Source organism: Dipodomys spectabilis, unplaced genomic scaffold (genome assembly GCF_019054845.1).
Source record: "Dipodomys spectabilis isolate Male_0828 unplaced genomic scaffold, ASM1905484v1 ptg000042l, whole genome shotgun sequence".
NCBI classification, from domain to species: Eukaryota; Metazoa; Chordata; class Mammalia; order Rodentia; family Heteromyidae; genus Dipodomys; species Dipodomys spectabilis.
The window spans coordinates 6,025,596-6,046,360 of record NW_024870719.1 but is presented as its reverse complement, the minus strand read 5'-3'; the positions used below and the strand labels follow the sequence as shown (position 1 = coordinate 6,046,360).

The 20,765-nt window shown below is 39.6% G+C and overlaps 1 protein-coding gene across 1 annotated transcript in view; it reads left to right on the top strand.

Moving 5' to 3' along the window:
• Sec23a (SEC23 homolog A, COPII coat complex component) overlaps positions 1-20,765 on the top strand; it is a 54,836-nt gene that overhangs the window by 9,106 nt on the left and 24,965 nt on the right. Inside the window, exons 5-13 of the mRNA XM_042677857.1 lie at positions 1,047-1,283; positions 4,863-4,942; positions 6,968-7,112; positions 9,791-9,949; positions 11,585-11,700; positions 13,426-13,549; positions 16,580-16,660; positions 17,700-17,789; positions 19,840-19,946. Coding sequence (XP_042533791.1) covers positions 1,047-1,283; positions 4,863-4,942; positions 6,968-7,112; positions 9,791-9,949; positions 11,585-11,700; positions 13,426-13,549; positions 16,580-16,660; positions 17,700-17,789; positions 19,840-19,946 — 1,139 coding nt within the window. The remainder of the gene's footprint in view (positions 1-1,046; positions 1,284-4,862; positions 4,943-6,967; positions 7,113-9,790; positions 9,950-11,584; positions 11,701-13,425; positions 13,550-16,579; positions 16,661-17,699; positions 17,790-19,839; positions 19,947-20,765) is intronic.

Here is a 20,765-nt window from a genome sequence, read left to right as displayed (position 1 = left end):
CACTTGAGCCACAGTGCCACTTCCAGCTTTTTCCTTTTTTCTTATGTGGTGCTGAGGAATCGAACCCAGAGCCTCATGCATGCAAAGCAAGTGCTCTACCACTGAGCCACCTTCCCAGCCCCAAATGCTATGAGGGATTATTATTATTATTTTGTTTCGTTTTGTTTTGTTTTTGTCAGTTGTGGGGTTTGAACTCTGGGCCTGAGCGCTGTCCTCAGCTCTTCAGTTCAAGGCGATTGCTCTACCACTTGAGCTACAGTGCCACTTTATACATACTTTTTAAACTTAAAAAAATTAAAAAAAATGAGATTGAGGTCTTGCTGTGCTGTCCAGTCTCGTTTTGAACTTGCTGATTCAAGTGCTCCTCCCTAAGTAGCTGAAACTACAGATGTGAACCACCATGCCTGGCTTAATTAAGCTACATAGTTACTGATTTATTATTTAAAAGTAAACAAATACTTTTTACATGAAATTCAGACTTAGAAAATGTTGATTTGCAAGTAAAAGCTTGTGACATATAGACACAAGAGCAAATTTAACTTCCTGTAATTAAATAGAAAATAAATTTCCCTCTGTGTAATAATATGACTTTTTTCTTTCTTTTCTTTTGGGTGCAGAGCTTGGGTACTGACTTTGAGCTTGTTTGTTTGTTTGTTTTTCCCCTCAAGGCTAGTATTCTACCACTTGAGCCATATCTGATTTTTTAGTGGTTAATTGGATGTAAGAGTCTCACAGACTTTTCCTGTCTGGGCTGGCTTGGAAATGGGACCTTCAGATCTTAGCCTCCTGAGTAGCTAGGATTACAGGTGTGAGCTGCTGGTACCAGGCTTATGTTGTATTTAAACTTAATTTTTACCTCAGTACAGCTTCTGAGCCACCTTTCAATAACAACACATATAACCTACTTTATTTCTGTTATGGCTTAGTTATTATTGCATTGTATGCACATATTAGAATTTGTACTAATTAATGAGTCCTTGAATGACTGTTTTAAATATTGCATTGAAGTGTTAATATCTTTTCTTATTGCAAAATTTTCTTAAAAGCGTGGTCCTCAAATGCCTTTGATATTCCTCTACGTTGTTGATACTTGCATGGAAGATGAAGACTTACAAGCCTTGAAGGAATCCATGCAGATGTCATTAAGTCTCTTGCCACCAACAGCTTTGGTTGGACTTATTACTTTTGGGAGAATGGTGCAGGTTCATGAGCTTGGATGTGAAGGCATTTCAAAAAGCTATGTCTTTAGAGGAACAAAAGATCTATCTGCCAAACAACTGCAGGTAAGAAGAATGATAGTTTTTAATTATGTGTGAATATCAATATATGTATTTATAAATGTCTTTTGAATATGTTTCTGGAAATTAATAAAATGAATGATTAATATAATTGAATTATAATACATAAGTAATATTGACATCAGTTTTGTCTTGTGTGCCTTAAATTGCTATTACTCAGATTGAAGACTTTTTTTTGTAGTATTTAATCTAGGACCTTGTGCATTCAAGAAACATGCTCGAGGGATTGGGAAGGTGGCTCAGTGGTAGAGAGCTTCCCTTGCACGCATGAGGCCCTGGGTTCGATTCCTCAGCACCACATAAGCAGAAAAAGCCAGAAGTGGTGCAGTAGCTCTAGTCGTAGAGCACTAGTCTTGAGCTGAATTGCTGAGGGACAGCGCCTAGGCCCAGAGTTCAGGCCCCACGACCTACCCCCCCCCCAAAAAAAAAAAAAAAAAAAAAAGAAAGATGCTCTACCAGGAGTCCCCAGCAGCAGATTGAAGACTTTTTTAACTGTATCTTTACAATAGTTAAAGGTATTTTTTCTAGAGATTTAAAGGGTTTAGAGAAGAGTAGTGCTTCAGGCAAATAGAGAGCAATCACACACCTTTGATTTGTTGCACTGGGGCTTGAACTCAGGTTCTGGGCTCTGTCCCCGAGCTGCTTTTACTTCAGGCTAGGGCTCTACCACTTGAGCCACAATTCTACTTTTGGCTTTCTTTGAGTAGTTTATTAGAGATAAGAGTTTCATAGGCTTTCCTGCTTGGGCAGGCTTTGAAGCAAGATCCTCAGATCTCAGCCTCCTGACTAGCTAGGATTATAGGTATTTGCCACTGGTGCCCTGCTTGCTTTTGCTTTTGACATTTCAAGTAGAAACTCAACACTTGGCTATGTTTGGCAAAGGGAAATATTTTCAGGCATGGAGTTATTAATAGGTGAACTATGAGTACATATACAGACACATACACATTAAGCATAAAATGTTTTTCATTGAGGAAACATGCATTTTCTTCTGGGGTAAAGGAGTTACATATTGCATATTAGGATCACATGCACTTGTCAGATTGTGGATTTTGTTATTTCTAAATGAGTAGTTAAGTTTTTTTTTTTTTTTGGTCCTGTCGTGGGGCCTGAACTCTGGGCCTGGGCACTGTCCCTGAGCTCTTCAGCTCAAGGCTAATGCTCTTCCACTTGAGCTACAGCGCCATTTCTGGCTTTTTTTTCTTTTTGCTTATTTGGTGCTGAGGAATCGAACCCAGGGCCTCATGCACGCAAGGCAAGCGCTCTACCACTGAGCCACCTTCCTAGCCCCTGAGTAGTTAAGTTTTGATCATAGAGTACCTTTCATTTAAACTATAATCCATATGTAGTGCATAAAATACCTTCCTTTTGCAATAGACAAATAAATGCTTATAGAGGAATTTTTTTTTTCCTCATCAGAACATTTTAATCTTCTTTCTGTGTTTGATTGAAAAGAACCCATACCTTCTCCCTGAATAGTCCAGTGTTTGACTTTTTTGTTTTTAATTGGTGGTAGTACCAGGCCTTGAATTCAGGACGCTGTGCTTGCTAGGCAAATGTTCTGCCACTTATTCTACAACTCGTCCTGTGGTTCAAACCTAAACTTTTCTATTTGTATAATTTTGCATCACTTTCTTTATTAATGTACCTAGTATGGTGTAAGTCTTTACAGGGTTTTGTAGGAAAACCTGGATTAAAATTTTGCTTTGTTAGCCGGGCGCTGGTGGCTCACGCCTGTAATCCTAGCTACTCAGGAGGCTGAGATCTAAGGATCGCGGTTCAAAGCCAGCCCGGGCAGGAGAGACCGTGAGACTCCTATCTCCAATAAACCACCAGAAAACCAGAAGTGGCGCTGTAGCACAAGTGGTAGAGCGCTCGCCTTGAGCTGAAGAGCTGAAGGACAACGCCCAGGCCCAGAGTTCAAGCCCCACGACCGACAAAAAAAAAAAAAAAAAAAATTTTTTTGCTTTGTTGTACAACATTACACAAATTACTTTATCTTTGCCTGCCTCCCTGCCTGCATGCTTTCTTCCCTCCCTCCCTCCCTCCCTCCCTCCCTCCCTCCCTCCCTCTCTCCTACCTTCCTTCCTTCCTTCCCTCCCTTTCGTCCCTTCCTCCCTCTATCTCTTCCTCTCTCTCTTTTTCCTTTCTCTTTCTCTTTCTGTACAGTCTTTCTTTTTTTTTTATTTTTTTATTTTTTGGGTCGGGTCGTGGGGTCTGAACTCTGGGCCTGGGCGCTGTCCCTCAGCTCTTCAGCTCAAGGCTAGTGCTCTACCACTTGAGCCACAGCGCCACTTCTGGCTTTTTTCTTTTTACTTATGTGGTGCTGAGGAATCGAACCCAGGGTTCATGCATGCAAGGCAAGCGCTCTACCACTGAGCCACCTTCCCAGCCCCCTCCATTATTAATTATATAAAAGGATTGTGTTGTTTCCATATATGTATATAATGTATCCAGATCACCATCCCTCCTGTCTCTTTCTATTCCTCCTCCTCTTGGAACAAATCCATATATGTATACAGTGTATCCAGATCAAACCCATCCCGCCTATCTCTTCTCATTCCTCCTTCCCTTGGAACAGATCAACATATTTTATTGTTAAAATTTACATACATTTAGGATATTTGACCATATTTACCCTTCTCGTACCTCCTATATCTTAGGTGGGAGGGCTCTCCTGAGATAGCATCTCACACAAGTTGGTATTAAACTCTAAATCCTTCCTCAGTCTTCTAAGTAGATAGAATTACAGTTGTGTGCCACTGTGCCTGATTTTTTATTATTTTGTCATATTTTATCATATCTGTAATACATATAAAGAGGTAAGCTCAGAATCTGGTATATATGAGGTAGGTTTATAGACTGTGATTATTACATATTTTTACTCTAAGACTAAGCATTTTGTTTGTTCTGTTTTTTTTGAGACAGTTTCATTATATGGTTCAAGTTGACTTGGAACTCTTATGTACCCAGGCTGGCCTTTAACTCAAGATCTTCTTTGGGTTGGGAAGGTGGCTCAGTGGTAGAGCACTTGCCTTGCATCCCTGAGGTCCTGGGTTCGATTCCTCACCACCACATAAGCAAAAAGAAAAAAGCCAGAAGTGGCGCTATGGCTCAAGTGGTAGAGCGCTAGCCTTGAGCTGAAGAGCTGAGGGACAGCGCCCAGGCCCAGAGTTCAGGTCCCACGACCGGACCTCCCCCCCTCCCCCCCAAAAAAAGATCTTCTAGCTTCAGTCAGACTCTCTAGTGCTAGGACTCAGGTGTGTGCTCCATATCCAGCCACATTAACTTATTTTGACTCTGAGTTATATATGAATATTTCTAACTTAATAATCTGTTTTTCTTATATACCTTGTACTTTCTCTCTCATGATAATTTCATTGAATTAGTATTGCTTCCTTTATAGTGTCTCCAACTGTACTGTTTGTCTTCTGAGGAAAGAGACCTTGTTGTGTTCTTTATTTTTGTGTCCCTAATTTCTAGTATAGCACCTTGAACATGGTAAATAAGTTCATAACTCTTTGTAAACAATGAATATCACTTAGATAAATAATCTCTTTACAGGAAATGCTGGGGCTTGCTAAAGTACCAGTAACTCAAGCAACACGTGGTCCTCAGGTACAGCAGCCGCCTCCTTCCAATAGGTAATAATATGACAAACAGGATTTATAATTCATGAAGCTATTTTGAGCATCTCATACCCTTGAGCATATGAGTTTCATGATACTATACGAGTGTTTTTAGGAATGTAATTGTGTTGCAGGAGTATAATCTCTTGGTATTAGGAATTGAATTCAAGTCCTCATATTTTTTTAGGCAGGCACGGTACAACTTGAGTCATGCACCCAATTTGGAGTTAAGGCAGAGTAATATCACTAAAATTATTATTATTATTATTTTTGTCAGTCATGGGGCTTGAACTCTGGGCCTGTGCTCTGTCCCTGAGCTCTTCAGCTCAAGGCTAGCACTCTACCCCTTGAGCCACAGTGCCAATTCTGGTTTTCTAGTGGTTAATTGGAGATAGTCTCATTGATATACCTGCTTGGGCTGGCTTTGATCCATCATCCTCAGATCTCAGACTCCTGAGTAGTTCCAGATTACAGGCATGAGCCACTGGCACCTGGCTAAAAATTATTCATTTTTCTTCATTACAATGTAAGGAATTTAGTTTAGATGTTTCCTGGCTTTTTTATTTTTTTAAATTTAGTGCCACTCCTGGAACTTGAACTCAGGACCTGGGTGCGTTTCTGAGCTCCTTTTGCTCAAAATCTAGTGCTCTACCACTTGAGCCATGGCTCCACTTTCCTTTTTTTGTGGTTAATTGAAGATAAGAGTCTCCAGGAATTTCCTGAGCAGGCTGGCTTTGAATTGTGAGCCTTAGATCTCACTCAGCCTCCTGAGTAGCTCACATAGTAGGTGTGAGCCACTACTGCCTGGCAGACTTCCCATTTTTTTTTTTTTCTCACTTGTGGGGTCTGAACTCTGGGCATGGGCACTATCCCTAAGCTCTTCAGCCCAGGTGAGTGGTCTACCACTTTAGCCACAACACCATTTCTGACTCTTTCTGCTTATTTGGTGGTGAGGAATCGAACCCAGGGCCTCATGCATGCAAGGCACGTACTCTATCACTGAGCCACCTTCTCAGCCCCAAGACTTCCTATTTTTTTTTTTTTGTCAGTCGTGGGGCTTGAACTCTGGGTCTGGGCGCTGTCCCTCAGCTCATCAACTCAAGGCTAGTGCTCTACCACTTGATCCATAGCGCTACTTCAAGACTTCCTATATTTAACTTCATAAAAAACATGATTTTTGCTGGACGCCAGTGGCTCACACCTATAATCCTAGCTACTTGGGAGGCTGAGATCTGAGGATCGCTAGCCCGGGCAGCAAAGTCCAAGAGACTCTAATCTCCAATAAACCACCAGAAAAACTGGAAGTGGTGCTGTGGCTCAAGTGGTAGAGTGCTAGCCTTGAGCTGAAGAGCTGAGAGACAGCGTCCAGGACCAGAGTTCAAGCCCAACGACCGACAAAAAAAAAAAAAAAAAAACAACAATTTTTGAGGTTTGGTGGAGTTCAAGTCAAAATAATGCTCAAAAGCTTTTTATTTTAGGGCTGGGAAGGTGGCTCAATGGTAGAGCGCTTGTCTTGCATGCATGAGGCCCTGGGTTCGATTCCTCAGTACCACATAAGCAAAAAGAAAAAAGCCAGAAGTGGCCCTGTGGCTCAAGTGGTAGAGCGCTAGCCTTGAGCTGAAGAGCTGAGGGACAGTGTCCAGACCCAGAGTTCAGGCCCCACGACTGACCAAAAAAAAAAAAAAAAGCTTTTTATTTTATTTATTTTTTTTGGGTCCGCTCTAGGAAATCTTAAATCCTTACATCCATACATGGTTTTCTTTTTTCTTTCTTTTAAAAAAATTCTTTGGGTCAGTTTTGGTCGATCATGGTGCTGGTGGGCTGTCCCTGAGTTCTTTTTCTCAAGGCAAGTGCTCTACCACTTTGAACCATAGCACTACTTCTGGCTTTCTGGTGGTTAATTGGAAATAAGAGTCTCTCCTGTCTGGGATGGCTTCAAACTGCCATCCTCAGATCTCAGCTTCCTAAGAAGCTAGGATTACAGGCATGAGCCACTTGCACCCAATTATAAATGGTTTTCTATTCAATTTTATTTTGCAGATTCTTACAGCCAGTACAGAAAATAGACATGAATCTCACAGATCTTCTGGGAGAACTTCAGAGAGACCCTTGGCCTGTCCCACAGGGAAAGAGACCTTTGCGTTCCTCAGGAGTGGCTCTTTCCATAGCTGTAGGACTTCTTGAGGTAGCAAGGAAGAATTTTTTTGGCATGTAGTGTGTGTGTGTGTGTGTGTTTCTGGAGGTCAAACCTATGATGCTTGTCAAGCACTTCACCACTGAACTCCTCAGTGCTGTTGACTTACATTATTTTTTTGCTGGTCCTAGGACTTGAAATCAGGGCCTGGGTTCTGTCCCTCAACTTTTTGCTCAAGGCTAGTGCTCTACCACTAGAGCCACAGCTCCACTTCTTTTGGCATTTTTATTAGTTTATTGGAGCTAAGAGTCTCACAGACTTCCTTGCTCAGTCTGGTTTGAAATCATGATCATCACATCTCAGCCTCCTGAGTAGCCAGGATTATAAGCATGAGCAACCAGTGCCTGGCTGTTGACATCATCATCATCATTATTATTATTATTTTGGGTCCGATTGTGGAGCGGGGCCTGAACTCTGGGCCTGGGCACTGTCCCTCAGCTCTTCAGCTCAAGGCTAGCACTCTACTACTTGAGCCACAGCGCCATTTCCGGCTTTTTTTCTTTTTGCTTATTTGGTGCTGAGGAATCGAACCCAGGGCCTCATGCATGCAAGGCAAGCGCTCTACTACTGAGCCACCTTCCCAGCCCCTGACTTATTATTTTTTTTGCCAGTCATGGGGCCTGAACTCTGGGCCTGGGCACTGTCCCTCATCTCTTCAGCTCAAGGAAGGCTAGCACTCTACCACTTGAGCCACATTGCCACTTCGGCTTTTTCTCCTTATGTGGTGCTGAGGAATTGAACTAAGGGCCTCATGCATGCAAGGCAAGCACTCTATCACTGAGCTACCTTCCCAGCTCCTTTTGACTTACCACTGAGCTACCTTCCCAGCTCCTGTTGACTTATTTTTTAAGCAGTACTTTTTTTTTTTTTTTTTTTTTGGGTCCAGTCGTGGGGCCTGAACTCTGGGCCTGGGCACTGTCCCTCAGCTCTTCAGCTCAAGGCTAGTGCTCTACCACTTGAGCCACAGTGCCACTTTTGGCTTTTTTTTCTTTTTTGCTTATGTGGTGCTGAGGAATCGAACCCAGGGCCTCATGCATGCAAGGCAAGTGCTCTACCACTGAGCCACCTTCCCAGCCCCTTAAGCAGTACTTTTTCTGCCATTTCACTGGCTGTAGGAAGAAGAATAAGTAGATTGGAGTACTCAATGTGTCATCTTCAAGGATGTCATGCTATATATTAATTAAAAAAAACTAGAGCAACAGCAATAATGAAGCAGAAAAAGATGCCTTTTCTTTTTATTGCTATGTATTTAAGCAAGAGAAATGTTTATAGGGATTAGGTTTATAGATTATTTTTTTTATTAGCATTTTTTTGTCAGTCTTGTGGTTTGAATTCGGAGCCTGGGTGCAGTCTCTGAGCTCTTTTGCTATAGTCTAGCAGTCTGCCGCTTTGAGCAACAGTGTCACTTCTGTTTTCTGGTGGCTAATTGGAAGTAAGAGTCTCAAATCCTGTGTTGTTCAGCTGCCTTCAAACAGTGGTCCTCAGACCTCAGCCTCCTGAGTAGCTAGGATTACAGGTGTAAGCCACTAGCACTTGGTTATAGATTCTTTTAAAATTAGAAATACCTGCCAGGCGCCAGTGGCTGACACTTGTAATCTTAGCTACTCAGGAGGCTGAGATCTGAGGATTACAGTTCAAAGCCAACAAGAAAGTCTGTGAGACTCTTATCTCCAATAAACCACTCATAAAACCAGAAGTGGCACTGTGGCTCAAGTGGTAGAGCACTAGCCTTGCGCTGAAGAGCTGAGGGACAGTGCACAGGCCCAGAATTCAAGCCCCACAATCGACCAAAAAAAAGTATTTAGAATTTTATTTATTTATTTTTGCTGAGTACTGTCCCTGAGATGCTTTTGCTGAAGGCTGGTGCTCTACCACTTGAGCCACAGTACTACTTCTGTCCTTTTCTGCTTATGTAGTATTGAGGAATCAAACCCAGGGCTTCATGCATGCTAGGCAATCACTCTACCACTAAGCCACATTCCCAGCCCCCTATTTAGGATTTTAAAAGAGAATTGCACAACTTTTTTTTTTTTTTTTTGCTTTTTGCTGGTCATGGGGCTTTAACTCTGGGACTGCATGTTGTCCCTGAGCTCTTCAGCTCAATGCCACTTCTGGTTTTTTGGTGGGTAATTGGAAATCAGAGTCTCATGGACTTTTCCTGCCTTGGCTGGCTCTGAACCGTGATCCTCAGATTTTAGCCTCCTGAGTAGCTAGGATTATAGGTGTGAGCCACTGGTGCTCAACTTTAATTTGGTTTTAAACATTGATTTCCTAGAAATAATGCTAAGTCCTTAGAAATAATACTTTTCTAGCCGGGCGCTGGTGGCTCACGCCTGTAATCCTAGCTGCTCAGGAGGCTGAGATCTGAGGATCTCGGTTCAAAGCCAGCCCGGGCAGGAGAGACCGTGAGACTCCTATCTCCAATAAACCACCAGAAAACCGGAAGTGGCACTGTAGCTCAAGTGGTAGAGCGCTCGCCTTGAGCTGAAGAGCTGAGGGACAACGCCCAGGCCCAGAGTTCAAGCCCCACGACTGACAAAAAAAAAAAAAAAAAGAAATAATACTTTTCTCTCTTTAGAAAAAATATATTACAACTCATTATCAGAGATGTATAACTGCATGTTTTTGTTTTCTTGAACCTCTTTTGATGAGTTCCCTGTTTCCTACAGTGCACTTTTCCCAACACTGGTGCTCGCATCATGATGTTCATTGGTGGTCCTGCTACTCAGGGGCCTGGAATGGTGGTGGGAGATGAATTGAAGACACCTATAAGATCCTGGCATGACATCGATAAAGATAATGCCAAATATGTTAAGAAGGGAACTAAGGTAATGTTGTTTTGTAACTTTTTTTAAACTTATTATAACATGAGTATAGTTTTAAACACTTCCACCCACCCCATTATGGTGTTGATGGGGAAGGAATTCTAGGCCTTGAACTTGTTTGGCATGCAGTCTCCCCTTTGAGCTTCACCTCCTAAAAACAGTTATTCTTTTTATGGGAGGGGAAGAATACACTATTTTTGACAGTAATCTGGTATGAAGTCTGATACTATAATACTATTCAAAGGCATAATATTTGCATATGTGTGTGAATATATATATTTGTGTGAATATATGTTGAGCCATGTCTTTATGGCTCTGGTTTGAAATACTGAAAAACTTAAAAGTGGGTCTGAATAAGTATCTCTAAAGATACTCCGGCGAGAAATCCTGTGTGTTTTAAAATTTTTTGTGTTACAGAATATCTTTCTTTTTAGGAAAGTCTAGTATATTTTGCAGTTTTTCTTTTAGGCATTAGGCAGTCTCTACTGTTTCCTGTTCATAGTTTGAATTCACTGGCATTTTTTTTTTTTTTTTTGATGATGTTGGTCATGGGGCTTGAACTCTGGCTGGGCGCTGTCTCTGAGCTCTTCATCTTAATGCCAGAGCTCTACCACTTGAGCTATGGTGCTACTTCTGGTTTTTTGGTGGTTAATTGGAGATAAGAGTCTCATGGACTTTCCTGCCCAGGCTGGGTTTGAACCACTATCCTCAGATCTCAGCCTCTTCAGTAGCTAGGATTACAGGTGTGAGTCACTGGTGCTAGAGTGGCATCTTTTTCTTGTGAATTCTTTTCTATTCTTCTAATGTTACATTTTGGAATTTGTGCAAGGATATTTCATTAATGATGATTATGGTCTCTTTTATATTGGTTATGCTTGTTAATATCCCTGTTAATTTTTAGTTCAGATTTAGTTGTGCTGTTATTTCATATTTTTAACAGTCATCATTATATTTTTGAAAATATTTAATGACAATTTTGTCACTGTTAGTAAATGCCTTTTTTTTTTTTTCTGGTCCTGTGGCTTGAACTTGAGCCTGGGTGCTGTCCCTGAGCCTTTTTGTGCTTAAGGCTAGTGTTTTACCATTTGAGTCACCGCACCACTTCTAGCTTTTTCTGAGTAGTGTATTGGAGATAAGAGTCTCATGGGCTTTATTGCCATAGCTGGCTTCAAACTGTGATCTTCCGTTCTCAGCCTTCTGAATAGTTACAATAGGTATAAGCCTGGCTTAAATGCTTTTTTTCCCCCTGTCAACTAGTTTTCCTTTTGAACTTGTAATTTTTCTTGATTAGAGCTACAGAAAATAGTTGAAATTTTCTTCCTGCTTTTGTTATTATTTCTTTTGATGATTTTTGTCAACTTGACAAAGGTAGAGAAAAGGAATTCTGTGTTGTTCTATCATGCTTATATATGAAAAGTAAATATGTTCCTATTATTTTATTAAGAAATTGTGGCTTTGAATAAAACATGAAATGGTCATATTTTAGCAGTTGTGTCATTTTTATGAAACATTAAGAACAAATATTTAAGTTAGGTGATTTTTTTTTAAGTCTTAAATTATTTTGATCTGTTAATAGGAAAAAGATATGTAAAATGAATGTTTTAAAATAATTTGATTTAATTAAAACATCTCTTACAGCATTTTGAAGCATTAGCTAATCGGGCTGCTACAACTGGCCACGTTATCGATATCTATGCTTGTGCATTAGATCAGACAGGCCTCCTGGAGATGAAGTGCTGTCCCAACCTTACTGGGTATGTATGGGAATTTGTAGAAGTTATATAATTATAAGTTAATAATGACAGTTTACAAATATAAACCAATAATGATAGTTCAGGAAAATAAAAGTATCCTTGTTGTCTCACTACTTCAGAACAACCTCTGTTTTGTCCATTGTGGGGCTTGAACACTGGGCCTGGGCATTATCCTTCAGTTCTTCAGCTCAAGGCAGCACTCTACCACTTGAGCCACAGAGCCACTTCTGGCTTTTTCTGTTTATGTGCTGAGGAATCAAACTCAGGGCCTCATGCATTCGAGGCAAGCATTCTACCACTGAGCAACCTTCCTAGCCCCTGTTAATGATTTTAGTGTGTCTTTTTTTTTTTTTTTTGCTTATGGGGCTTGAACTCTGGGGCTGGGCATTGTCCTTCAGCTCTTCAGCTCAATGCTAGTGCTCTACCACTTGAGCTACTGTGCCACTTCCGTTTTTCTGAGTGGTTTATTGGAGATAAGAGTCTCATGGACTTTCCTGCCTGGACTGGCTTTGATCCACGATCCTCAGATCTCAGACTCCTGAGTAGCTAGGATTACAGGCATAAGCCACCAATGCCCAGCTTACACTTTGACTTTTTTTTTTTGGGTCCGGTTGTGGGGCCTGAACTCTGGGCCTGGGCGCTGTCCCTCAGCTCTTCAGCTCAAGGCTAGCAGTCTACCACTTGAGCCACAGCGCCACTTCCGGATTTTTTCTTTTTGCTTATGTGGTGCTGAGGAATCGGGCCTCAGGAATGCAAGGCAAGTGCTCTACCACTGAGCCACCTTCCCAGCCTATACTTTGACTTTTTTTTAAACACAGAATTGTAAAATCACAAGTTCTGTTTCAATTTTTTTTTTTTTTCTCAGTCATGGGGCTTGAATCTGGGTCTGGGTGCTGTCTTTGAGCTCTTCAGTTCAAGGCTAGTGCTCTCCTACTTGAGCCATAATACCACTTCCAGTTTTCTGGTAGATAGAAATCAGAGTCTCATGGACTTTCCTGCCTGGGCTGGCTTTGAACCGCAATCCTCAGATTTCAGCTTACTAAGTAGCTAGTATTACATGCGTGAGCCACCAGTGCCTAGCTGTGTTTTAAAATTTTAATATCCCAAAGTTTTATTACTTCAGTAGGTTTTTTTTTTTTTTTGTCAGTTGTAGGCCTTGAACTGGACCTGGGCATTATTCCTCAGCTCTTCAGCTTGAGGCTAGTGCTCTGCCATTTGAGCCACAGAGCCACTTCTGGTTTTCCTAGTGGTTTATTGGAGATAAGAGTCTCATGGACTGCATTTTTTATTTATAATTCCCAGACTCTAAAACGTAGCCAAATAAGCCATTTGCTGGTTGCTCATAGCTGTAATTTTAGTTACTTGGGATGCTGAGATCTCAGGATCATGGTTTGAAGTCAGCTCAGGCAGGAATGTCCATAAGGCTTTTATCTCCAGGTAACCACTAAAAAGCCTAAGTGGGACTGTGTCTTTAGTAGTACAACACCAGCCTTGAGTGAAAAACCTAAGGGACAGCTTGTAAGCCCTAGTTTGAGACCCAGTACAGGTACATATGCATACATGCAAATGCATACACACACACACACACACACACACACACACACACATTTTTGGAAATAGCTTGAAAGTTTCTTGTAACCTTGGGTGGTAATATATGTATATGTAGCATGTGACCTAGATAACTTACATTCATTGTGTTTTCGTTTTTTTTTTTTTTCTGTGCAGCGGGTATATGGTGATGGGTGACTCTTTCAACACTTCCTTATTTAAGCAAACTTTTCAACGAGTCTTCACCAAAGATATGCATGGACAGTTTAAAATGGGCTTTGGTGGTACGTTAGAAATAAAGGTATGAACTCAAACTTGATAAGTGTGTTATGGTTATCAAGAGGAATTTGTAGGCTTGATCTTACGGTAAAAATATTAGTCAAACACAATATATGTATTGAAACCTTAGGTGGGAAATTTGGTTCACTGGGAAGATCTGTCAACATTGTACATGTCCAATGAGACTAAGCATTTCTGAACATTTGTGAATAAAGTAGAATTAAATAGATAAAATTTCGCTTAACTCTATTGTTTGTTTATATTGGATGTAATTTTTTAAAGTGTTTTTGTTTGATCATTTTTGAGACAGGGTCTTGCCGTGTAGTCAAGGCTGACCTCTTAACTCTTGGTCCTCCTGCCTCAGCTTTTTTAATGTTGGAACAGGCATCCTTTCACTGCACCCAGTTGTATGTTTTATCTTTTATTCTTGCTAAATTTATTTATTTATTTAGTCTGTCCTGGGGCTTGTACTTAAGGCCTAGGTACTATCCCTGAGCTTCTTTTGCTCAAGGCTAGCGTGCTACCACTTGAGCTGTAGCACCACTTCAGGCCTTTTCTGTGTATGTGGTACTGAGGAATTGAACCCAGAGCTTCGTACATGCTAGGGAAGCACTCTACCACTGAGCCACCTTCCCAACCAAATTGATGTAATTTAGTGTTGTTTTCTCTTTTTAGGTGCATAAATTATCTAACTTAAGAGGAAACTATTTTTTTTTGGTCAGTCATGGGCTTGAACTCTAGGCCTGGGTGCTGTTCAGCTCAGAGCTAGTGAGTGTACTACCGCTTGAGCCACAGTGCCACTTCCAGCCTTTTCTGTTTTTTTTTTTTTGGTCAGTCGTGGGGTCTGAACTCTGGGACTGGGTGCTGTCCCTCAGCTCTTCAGCTCAAGGCAAGCACTACCACTTGAGCCACAGCCCCACTTCTGGCCTTTTCTGCTTATGTAGTGCTGAGGAATCGAACCCAGGGCCTCATGCATGTAAGGCAAGAGCTCTACCACTGAGCCAACTTCCCAGCCTCCAGCCTTTTCTGTTTATGTGGTGCTGAGGAATTGAACCCAGGGCCTCATGCATACAAGGCAAGCACTCTACCACTGAGCCACCTTCCCAGCTCTCTATGTATTTTAAACTTGAAAAATGTCATTTCAAACTTGAAATGATACAAAACAATTTTGGGTTAGTTACACAGTTATTAATTCATTTCAAATTTGGATTTAAAATCTAATGACAGTTATATGCATAAACACTGATTTTGAAGCTTTATTAAATAAAATATAAATATATTAATTATAGTGTATTTATATACATATGTGTTTATATAAAGTATAATACATAAATTATAAATATACTATTACTTTATTTATTGATACCAGGACTGGGGCTTGACTTCAGGATTACATTGCTCTTCTTTATCTATTTTAGCTAAAGGCTGGCACTCTGCCACTTGAGCCACAGCTCCATTCCTGGCTTTTTGGTGATTAATTAGAGATAAAAGTCTCATGGACTTTTCTTGCATGGTCTGGCTTTGAACTGTGATCTTCATATCTTAGCCTCCTGAGTACCTAGGATTACAGGTGTGAGCCACCAGTGCCCATAACTATTTTTTGTTAATCTTCTTTTTTTTTTTTTTTTTGGGTCCGGTCATGGGGTCTGAACTCTGGGCCTGGGCGCTGTCCCTCAACTCTTCAGCTCAAGGCTAGCATTCTACCACTTGAGCCACAGCGCCACTTCCGGCTTTTTTTCTTTTTGCTTATGTGGTGCTGAGGAATCGAACCCAGGGCCTCAGGCATGCAAGGCAAGCACTCTACCACTGAGCCACCTTCCCAGCCCATTGTTAATCTTCTTATATCATTGAATATTTTCTGCCTATCTAGCACTATACGAGGAATTTGTAGAGGTGTCAGGATACCTAAAGTTAAGGTCTTGTTGTAAGTGATGAGAAATGAGACTAACGTGAAAGAATGAAATAACAGTAGGAACTAAAAGTACTCTAAAAGTTCAAGGGAAAAAAGTGAACATATGTAGGACATTATTTATTCTAGGGGAGTTTTGTTTTGCTTTTTTTTGTTCAGGATAAGAGGAGAGTGCATTTTAGTTAGGAACTTAAATGTGAAGAGTCAGGTGAGAATTAACATGAAATGCTTGAGGAAAATGCTAAGTGATAGTAGCTAGTAGCTGGTAGGTTTGGGGAAATAAAAGCAACAACAGTGTCAATTTTGTGGGTAGGTTGTTGTTTGAAGATACATATATCTATAGAAATCATTTGTAGGTTATTAAAGAACTTTTCTTTTAAATGAAACTGTGATTTGAACTCAGGATCTTGCACTTGCTAGGCTGATTGCTGTACCACTTGAGCCATACTTCCAGCCCTAAGAACTGTGTTTTGAGTAATAAATCTGACAGTGGTATTCAGGATTGGCCAGGAAAAGAATCTCAAGAAAACAGGCATAGGCCTTTTAATGTTTTCAGGCCATAATATGGAAGCTTAAATTTTGGTAGCTGTAGAGACTGGAAAGAGATCATTCTTGAAGATTTAATTTTCTGTAGAGATGAGGTGGAAAACATCCACCTTCAGGCCCTCCAAGGTTCTCAAAATCATTTGGTACAGACACTTAATGCTTCTCTCCAGCTGTCTGTGGTCCTCCTTCCTGTATTCACAGTTTTGTATGGCCTTAGAATGATACTATAAATATCCAAATGACTCTTGGCAGAAAAATGGTTTCCTATACTTGGTATCAAGGAACAACAATATATGATCTCTACAGTTTGGGAGGAGGAAATGTGAATTATGAGTGTGCTGAGTTTGAACTCAGGGTCAGGTTTCCAAATGGAGATTGACTATGGCTGTTTGAAACAGAGGATTAAAATTAGGCATTGATTTTTAAATCTGATATTTATCAGTGTAGACGTACTCAGTAGCCAGTTATTTTTTAATGTTAGTATATTTTCATTGACTTCCTAGTATTAAATATGGAGAGGTAGCTTATATTCTTAAATACTTATGAACATCTGGTCTTGTCTGGGGAAATCAAACATAGTATATTCTTATTTTGCAGACCTCAAGGGAAATAAAGATTTCAGGAGCTATAGGACCCTGTGTGTCTCTTAATTCTAAAGGACCCTGCGTGTCTGAAAATGTAAGTCATTTTTATTGTAAAAGAAAATACAGTTAATTCTCAGACAGCGCTAGACCTGAAAAGGCAGACTTTAGCATTCCTTTTGAATTTATTGTATGGGTTTTATATGGTTCACCTTCTCTTTGTAGATTTCTGTTCATGTTTGTTCTTTTCACATAGGATTTCCCATCTACTGCTAAATTAAAACTTTCATACTTTTTATCATCAGTCCTTTGTTTCCTATGCCTTTGTTATTCCTTACCCTAGTGTTTCTTAAAACTTTTTTTTAAGGTTTGGAAATTTGTATACTTCTGAAAGTAAAATCAATTCAATATGAATTTCTGTTACCAGAATAAGCAGCAAAATTACCAACTTGGCAAGATTGGAGTTTCTATTCCCTTATTTCTTTTTTTCGTATTTAGAGGAAGTGTGATATATCCCAAATCATAGAATCATGTAGCTCTAAAGAGGACAGTGAGGCAAATAATACAAAATAGGCAATCAGCCTTAAAAATGACAGAGTTACCAAACTAATTTATAAGCAGTTTGCATATGTTTCAATTTTCTCAGGACTCTGCTTGGAAATCTGACTGCATGACTTGTCATACATACCTATGCCCTGTGTTAAGTGTCCATTTCCATAGATCACATACTTACAAACAAATGCACTAAAAGGTATATGCTTTTAAAGGCAACAGAGTAAAAAGACCTTTCATCAGTATTTTTAATTTACTTAACAAAAAATTTGTGTATCTGAACAATTTTGTTATATAAAAAGGGCTCAATTTTTATCTCATAATGTGTTTGATATGGTCTTAAAAGTTTTAAGCTTTTCACGTTCATTGAATTAGTTTAGACATCAAAACTTTGTTTCCTATGGAAGATTTTTCCTTTTATTACAATCTGAGACTGGGACTTGAGCTCAGTATCTGGTACTTGCTTTAGCTCAAAGAGTGGTGCTCTACCCCTTGAGCCATGACTCCAGCCCCCATTTTCTTTTTAATATAAATTATACTAATAAAATGTGTTTTGTTGTTCTACATTGTGTTTTGTTTTGCAGGAGATAGGAACAGGTGGCACTTGTCAGTGGAAGATATGTGGGCTCAGTCCCACTTCAACCTTAGCCATCTATTTTGAGGTGGTTAATCAGGTACGCCATCCTATATTTTAATATTGACAAGCAAATAAGTATTTAATTTAGGCAGTGAATATTTCTTCTGAATTTTAGGATTTTTTTAATAGTTCTGTGGATAATGTCAGTGGTATTTTTTGTTTTTCTTCTTTTTTGGTGCAGGTACTGGGACTTGAACGCAGACCATGTATTCTATTTTTTTTTGCCAGTCCTGGGGCTTGAACTCAGCGCCTTGGTACTGTCTCTGAGCTTCTTTTGCTCAATGCTAGCACTCTACCACTTGAGCCACAGTACTACTTCTGGCTTTTTCTGTTTATATGGTACTGAGGAATCAAACCCATGGTTTCATGCATGCTAGTCAAGTGCTCTACCATTAAGCCATATTCTCAGCCCAGGCTATGTATTCTTGTTTAGCTTTTTTCCACTCAAATCTGGTGCTCTACCACTAGACTCATGCTTCTAGTCTGGTGGTTTTGCTGCTTACCTGTAGATAAGAGTCTCATGTACTTCTTTGCCTTGGGCTGACTTTGAATAGCAGTCCTTAGATCTCATCTTCTAAGTAACTAGGATTACAAGTGTGAGCTACTGGCACCCACCTTTATTGAATTATATTGAATCCATAGATTGCATTCTTACTATGGACCTTTTTTTAAAATTTTTAATTTATTTTTTAATGTGAAAATACTGTACAGAGGGGTTACAATTACATGGGCAAGATAATGAGTACATTTCTTACCAAGCATTGTAGCCTCCTCTTACTATGGACCTTTTGTTTTTTTTGTCGGTCCTGGGGCTTGAACTCTGGGCCTGGGCGCTGTCCCTCAGCTCTTCAGCTCAAGGCGAGCACTCTACCACTTGAGCTACAGCGCCACTTCCGGTTTTCTGGTGGTTTATTGGAGATAGGAGTCTCACAGTCTCTCCTGCCCGGGCTGGCTTTGAACCGTGATTCTCAGATCTCAGTCTCCTGAGTAGCTAGGATTACAGGTGTGAGCCACCAGCGCCCGGCACTATGGACCTTTTAACAGTATTTATTCTTTCGGTTTTTCAGTTTATATCTTGTTAAATTTCTTTCATTAATGTTTTGTACTTTTCATCTATAGTTAAATTTATTCACAGGTATTTTTGTATTTGTTACAAATGGAATAACTTTTTTGATTTCTTCTTCTTCCTTGATTTTCCCCCACTCCTCCCCTCTCCTCTTCTCCTTTCTCTACTTTTCTCCCTTTCCTATCCATGATAGAGATTGAACCCAGATCTCAATTGGTAGGCAAATGCTCTACCTCTGAGTTATATCTCCAGCCCTTGATTTCTATTATAGATAGTTTGCTATTTTATTTTTATATATTTTTTTTGCTGAATTTTATGTTTTGTCTTTGTATTCTGAGACTTTGCTAAATTTATTCTAATATTTGGAGTGAAGTGTTTGGAGTTTTCTGCATATATGAAAGATTGTGTCATTTGCAAACGGTAACAGTTTAACTTTCTCTTCCAGTTTCAATGCCTTTTTTCTTTCTGTTGCCTGATTGCTCTGCTCAGAACATGTAGTACTATGTTGAGTAAAAGTAGTGAAGGTGGGCACTCTTATTATAGCTCTATGAAAGAAATTTTTCAGTTTTTTTTCTTATACCTCTTGATATAATGATAGTCATGGGCTTGGTGTGTATTGCTTTTATTATGTTGAGGTTTTTTTTTTAATAAAAAAATTTGTTCAGTTTTTTCATCAGGAAGAGGGATGTTGAATTCTATCAAATGCCTTTTCTTCATTTATTGAGATGATTATAATACAGTTTTTATCTTTAATTCTGATGTCCTTCATTCTAAGAGATACCAGTTTTTGTTTGCATAGGTTGATCTAATCCATATATCCCTGGGAAAAATCTCATTCATTTAAGAGTTGGTATTCGTTTTTTACGTATTTGGTAGAATTCTATAGCGAAGCCATTTAGCCCTGAGCTTTTCTTTGATGTGAGACTTTCAACTTTCGAATGAACATTTATAAGTATTGAAGAATATAATTGTATGATGACAGTGTAGTATATTTTGCTTAGGTTTTACTTCTTTTACACAGCATAATGCTCCAATTCCTCAAGGTGGACGTGGTGCAATCCAGTTTGTGACACAGTATCAGCATTCAAGTGGCCAGAGGCGCATCCGAGTGACCACCATCGCCAGGAAGTAAGTTGTATTTAATTTACTTAGCTGAACTACTGTAGGTCACGCTCTCCTTCCCAGTTCTTGTCTTGGTGAAATTCATTATTAGAAAGTGAACATTTGTAATTCAGAGCCTTTAATTTCTTTTATTTTCTTATTAGCTAGAATATCCATTGATAAAAACTGTAAGAGCATTTTTTTTTTTTGGGTGTGTCAGTTCTGGGGCTTGAACTCAGGCCTGGGAACTGTCCCTGAGCTTCTTTGCTTAAGGCTAGTGCTCTACCACATGAGCCACAGTACCACTTCTGGCCTTTTCTGTTTATGTGGTACTGAGTAATCGAACCCAGGGCTTCATGCTAGGCAAGCGTTCTACCACTAAACAACCTTCCCAGTCCTGTAAAAGCAAATTTTAAAAGTACTCCTAGACACATGCTTCAAAATTTTTTATTTACTTTATTCCCATGAGAGGAAAAAAAATCAAATAAACATTTTACTTAATAGGCAATAATATATATACTTATATACATATTTACATGTCAAATCTACCATATATATTTTATATAGTAAAGTGATAAATCACATTATTTTTCAATTGGTGATGGTCATGTATATGTATATGTAATGTAATAGTTATATTTATCTTTCTCTCTCTATATATAGTTGATATTAGCTACTTAATGTATCTGTGAAGTTGTCATTCAGCTTCTGTTCAGTGGATTTGTGACTCTTACAAGATAGTGTGAATGCAAATAACATACTGGGTCTGCCTTGTGATGGTGTGGTATAGACCAGAAAATTACAAATATAGGAGGAAAATTTTGAAACTGTTACTACCTGAATTCT